A 5,448-nucleotide genomic window follows, 5' to 3' on the forward strand; every position below is an offset into this window, starting at 1 on the left:
GTTTAACACTATAATTTCTGAACGACTCCGAATGTCAAAAAATCACTTTGCCCATACATTCTGCACTATATCTAGATACAATTGATGCCAAAAAAAATCGATTTCGCGAATCAGACTCACGGGATGACCCCCTTAAGTACCGGTTTATCATGGGCAGACAATATCGGAAACCATTAGATGATATCATCGGGCCGACTATACCTAAGTGTAAGTCTTGAAATCTGGCAGAGTACGCAGCAGCAGGGCCAACTTTGTATGTCCTTGCGCATTCTAACCCAAGAGAATTTCTGTGCGATTGCTTTGCACGTCGCGCGTCCGCTAAGATGTGACAGCGCAAAGCTCTTGAAACAAAAGATCGAATTAGGCCCAGGGAAGAGTCGCACACTATCTTTCTTCGATCACCGGAAAGAATGCTTTCGAGCTTTGGTAACGTTCTATTTGTTTTTAAAAGCAGTTGGAGTTCAGGATCCTCTTGTTGTTCCCTGGTAAATTCCTCAGCATTGATTGGTCCGGCCATGCTGATTGTCTCTATCCTCGATAAGGCATCAGTCACTTTGTTGTTGTTACCCTGAATATGTTTTATATGGCTGATGAACTCCGAGATGAAGCTTATAGCGCCCACAGACAATAAACCAAGTTGGTGACCAAGTTTGCGGTTCGTTTGCCACAGACGCAGCAACCGACCGGCAACTTCATTTCGTTGCGAGATCTCGACGAGTGCACATCATCGCGCTGTAAAAGCGCCCACAGACAACAAACCAAGTTGGTGACCAAGTTGGCGGTTGCAGTGCGGTTGGACGTCTGTGGAGAAATTCTCCATACAAACTCAGGTTGGAGCAACGGTTGCAGCAACGGTTGCGCGAACATCAAAATGCTTTGATATTTTGTGGGCGTGGTCTCCAAATGTGAATCGGTTACGAATCGGTTCGGTGTGTGCTTGATCATTTGAAAAGCTTTCGAGCGATTTTAATGTGATGCGAACCCTTGAGACGTGTTTTCTGGATAGGATGGGAAATGGAGATTAGATTGCCACTATGTAAAATTAAAGTGCAAGACTTTTAATTACCCGGTCGCTATAAGTTAATTACGATAATGTCTTAGTTTTCTTCTTTTTTGTTCGCTCATATGCTTTTCGTAAAATGCATTTAGCTTATTTGGAATGTAAAGACATGTTCTGTGGTATCTTATGATGTTCCTTATCCTTGAATATTCAAACAGATGAACATTTGATACTTCATACATTTCATTATTGGTTTATGACGCTTCGGATGCACTAATTTCTTACCGTTCAATTGAATGGTTCATAATTCTCGTTTGAACAGGTGTTTAGGGTAGTGAATTAGATTCTATGAGTTGAGCAACAGAAGCCGATTTATACTGGATGTACTTTCTTATAAAAAAGACGGAGTTGTTGTTTCGTACGGCTGATTCCCACCGTTAATTATTTGTAAATGTTTACATCATCTCTTAAAGAAAGAAATTACAAAGGAATTTTACTTGAAAGGGCAATATCCCTCTGGTCTACCTTAATCCTTTTATTAGGTTGTTTAATTGCAAGTAGGCGACGAATGGCTGTATAGGTTGAATTCCCGTGCGGCACATGCCGCGTTTGGGTATTGTTCAAATAGGAATTTAGTTTTTTAAAAAAAAATGGGTTTGCGATGTACCTGTACTCTGCAACTTTGCCTACCATTTTCTGAAAATGAGAAATTATAGTGACGCTTGTCCTTTGCTTTATCTTGAAATTAACTCGTTAATTAAGATGCAATAGGTAATCACAGGAAAATCATTTAAGATACAATAATCAGTAATTCGCTCAATATACCGTTAATTTCTTTGTATTTATAAACATGCAATTAAATTAAATTATGCGCACTGAAAATTAAGAAGTTGATCCATCAAATTCTAATTAACCTATTGGTGAAAGATGACGCAGCTATACATTTCGATATGTTTATATTTGTTTAATCTATAGGTAAAATGACCTTCTATAAGCGGAATAGCTACTTCTATAGAAATAATTTAATTGTTTGGAACCATTTATTAATTTTTCAGGAGAAATCTAAATGTATGTGTTATGACAAGAAAAACAAAGCATTAAATGCAATGTTCAAAGGTGGCACATAAATTTCCTCATATTGTTTTTGTAAATAAGCACATTATTTATCATAGTTTTCTCATTTTTGCTATTTAGCAATCATTTCCCTTGCAACGGATCGTCGGGTAATTTAATTAGTTTGCCTGCAAAATGAAAAGTAAGATCGACAATGGCAATCATGGTAATTAGGTTGGAGACAAAAATTCAAATGTCTGTACAAAAGGAGAGGAACGCAATTAGTGAATGTTCACAGGTACCATATATCCATTTTCAGGTTTAACTCTTTATCATGTTTAATTTGTGTGATGTTTTGTAAAAGATTGTTAGTTGAGTGAGGTGGGAAATGCCGACAATGAAAATAATGATGGCCAATAAAAATTGAAGTCTAATAAATGTTGGGATGGGACGCATATATTTTTTAGGAACCTTTTTTAAATATGCACTGCGCCTTTGAGAATTATGGCTTGCATTTCAGGAAGGACAGCTTCAATTGAGGAATAGGTAGCTGAACGAAAGTTTCCATTGTTTTATTGTGTTACAAGCATTTTCCTTGTGCAGGATCATTAGTAATAGTTATGGCTTAAGTATTTTCCGGCGGGGTGAGCTGGCAAATCCCAAATATGAGGATTATGATAATAAAATAATAAAAAGTAAGTCTAGTTTAAAAATGAAAGGAAAATTCTTAATACATGTTCAAAGGTGAAACATATTTTTAACATATACCTGTTGGTAATGATTAAAAAATGGCCCTTTAATAGATGGTGACGTCGCCATACCGAATTAGATATAGTTTTCATGGAATTTCCGATCGACAGAGATTACTCCTGTAGCAAGGCGGAAAACGAGGTAAGATAATTTAGTATTGACGAAGAAATTAGGAAATTACCTGGTACAGTATAAATAGGAACATTATATTCGTAGATAGTCAGTAAGTTATAAGCCGCTTAGACCATACATTGAAATTTTTTACTAATAATTTTTTCAGCTAAATTTATAAAATTAATTAAGAAATACCTGATAGTACTTAGATTTGCCATTGTTTGCTGTATATTTTAAATTATAATTGAAAGAAGTTATTTACATTTGTAGTAAGTAGTATGACAGGAATTGTAGATACTGAGGCGTGGAGGGAGTTTTTCTCCGTGCTACAAACCTTGCCGGAGCTTTGGAAGGTCAAAGCGGATGTCTTTAAAGACAAGCATAAGAAAAAAATTGCACTTTCAAAACTATTGGAAGTATATAAGTCAATAGACGGCAACGCGAATGAAGACACCGTGAAAAAAAGACTTCAAAATATAAGAAGCTGCTACCGCAGAGAGTGTAAAAAAGTCGAGAGGAGCCGAAAATCTGGAGCTGGCGTCGAGGAGGAGTATGTACCAACGTTATGGTACTTTGATCTAGTTGAGTTCTTGAGGGATCAAGAAATCCAGTTGAGTGGGACGTCTACCGTCGACTTGGATGATGGAGATCTTGAGTTACCAACGGTAAGTAACTATTAATCTAAGATTCTATACTTACATTTCAAATTATTCGTTAATTTATGTTACAATTAACGTTATTTAATTATTTCAGGAAACTCATGAGCCCGGGCCCAGCCGCAAAAGGAGAAGAACTAATGATGAGTACCTAGAGGAGAGGAATGCGCTACTTAAAGACGCGCTGGCCCAGTTGGCATCCTCAGAAAAGCCGAAGGATGATGCCAGCACACATTCTGAAAGTTGGGCAGTTTCACTTAGGGAGCTTTCGCCGCTCCAACAAATATATGCCAAAAAAGCGATACAGGACATTTTCACGCTAGGGCAATTGGGAGCCCTACGGTTGACTACAGTAAATGTTGCTGAAGCCTTAGCAATTTCAAGTGAACATAGCGGTGAATAACTTTCCCTCCTTCCTTTCTGTTATTATTTAATCATATAGTTACATATAAATACATACTTATCAAATCAAAAATACTAATTGTTGTTTTCATTTATAAACAAACTTTGCCAAGGCACTGCTCCAACTCCATTAAAATACTTTGTGTATTTGATTCTTGTTTCTTTTGCTATTAAAGTTGCATTTTTCGATGCAGTTGGTTGAAGATCAGAAAGCTGTTGGCTGTCTTGTCTCCAAGCACCCAATTGAATATTACCATTATTTATGTGTTCAACATCAACACTTCCTCTTAAGTAGACCGAGGGGTTGGTTCTCCTTAAAAAATTGTGGAGATAACAGCATGCTAGATCTATTATGGTAGCTTTTTTATTGTTCAAATTTATGCGGTTTATAAGTATGCGGAATCGCGTTGCCAGAATTCCAAATGCATTTTCCACAATTCTTCTAGCCCTGTAATTGTATACTCTTTCCTCTATTGATAGATTATTGCGGCTGTACGCTTTCATCAAATTCCTCAATAATGGGAAGGCATCTTCCCCCACAAAAACAATTTACAAAATTGGCATTTACATGCTCACGACGTCAAAGTGTTACATCGGACTATACAAGCCAACACAAACACTCAATAAAATTTAGTAAATAAGATGTTGTAATGCTTGGTGCATATTAGTTCCAATAAACTAATGCCGAATTCCAATAAGAATGCATGGCTTATCGGAACTAAAGAACAACAAACAAGGATCGTTTTTAGTAAGATTTACATAATATTGGCCTGCCTACATAATATTAGACTCAGCTCACATTAGATTTGTTACTTTTCCGTTGCAATTTAAACTTACTAGTCAATTAATGGCTTTCAAATTGAACATAAAGACCATCGTTTTGGTTAAAACCTAGTTGTTCTCAACCATTGCTACTCCCTAAAACCCTCCCGAAGGACTACGCACGTATGTAATTTAACGCCAGTCATAAACCAGACGACTCCAGATAAGCAATATGAAACGACAACGACAAATAAAGATAAATTTGAGACGCGAGAATCAATTTTCTAATTAGGCTTAGAATGCGTATGAGCAGGAAGATGCATTTTAATGAGTCGACGCGATAATGTATTTCAGATAATCCTAATGAGCGTTTCATTTTTCTTATTTAGTCAATAGTTCAAAGGTTGATTTTAAGATAATGTTGTCCACATATAAGGACACGAAAAAGACATGTAACGAGCAGTTGAGTTGTTAGAGTTGGGTTTGACGATTGGAAATAAAATCATCTTAATAAATAAATCGTGCGTTTTCACTTTCAAGAAAACATATATCTCGCCACACTAAAAGAGAGCGCGCAACATAGCGAAGCTCACGACGCAACGATGTGCACTGTTCGACATCTCGCATCGTAATGACCATTCGATCCCTTCACTGTTCCGTTTCGTTTCCCTGATGGCGTTGCTATACGCAGTCAGAGTCGCCGGGTGCGTC

The 5,448-nt window shown here is 37.1% G+C and overlaps 1 protein-coding gene across 1 annotated transcript; it reads left to right on the forward strand.

The window, feature by feature from the left end:
• The first annotated feature begins 2,736 nt into the window (after positions 1-2,736).
• LOC119655428 lies at positions 2,737-4,149 on the forward strand. The gene is made up of 2 exons (XM_038061319.1): positions 2,737-3,582; positions 3,671-4,149. The coding sequence occupies exons 1-2, from the start codon at positions 3,196-3,198 to the stop codon at positions 3,974-3,976; spliced, it is 693 nt and encodes a 230-aa protein (XP_037917247.1). The 5' UTR covers positions 2,737-3,195; the 3' UTR covers positions 3,977-4,149.
• Positions 4,150-5,448: the final 1,299 nt, after the last annotated feature.

This window comes from Hermetia illucens, chromosome 4, assembly GCF_905115235.1.
Source record: "Hermetia illucens chromosome 4, iHerIll2.2.curated.20191125, whole genome shotgun sequence".
In the NCBI taxonomy this organism is placed as follows: domain Eukaryota; kingdom Metazoa; phylum Arthropoda; class Insecta; order Diptera; family Stratiomyidae; genus Hermetia; species Hermetia illucens.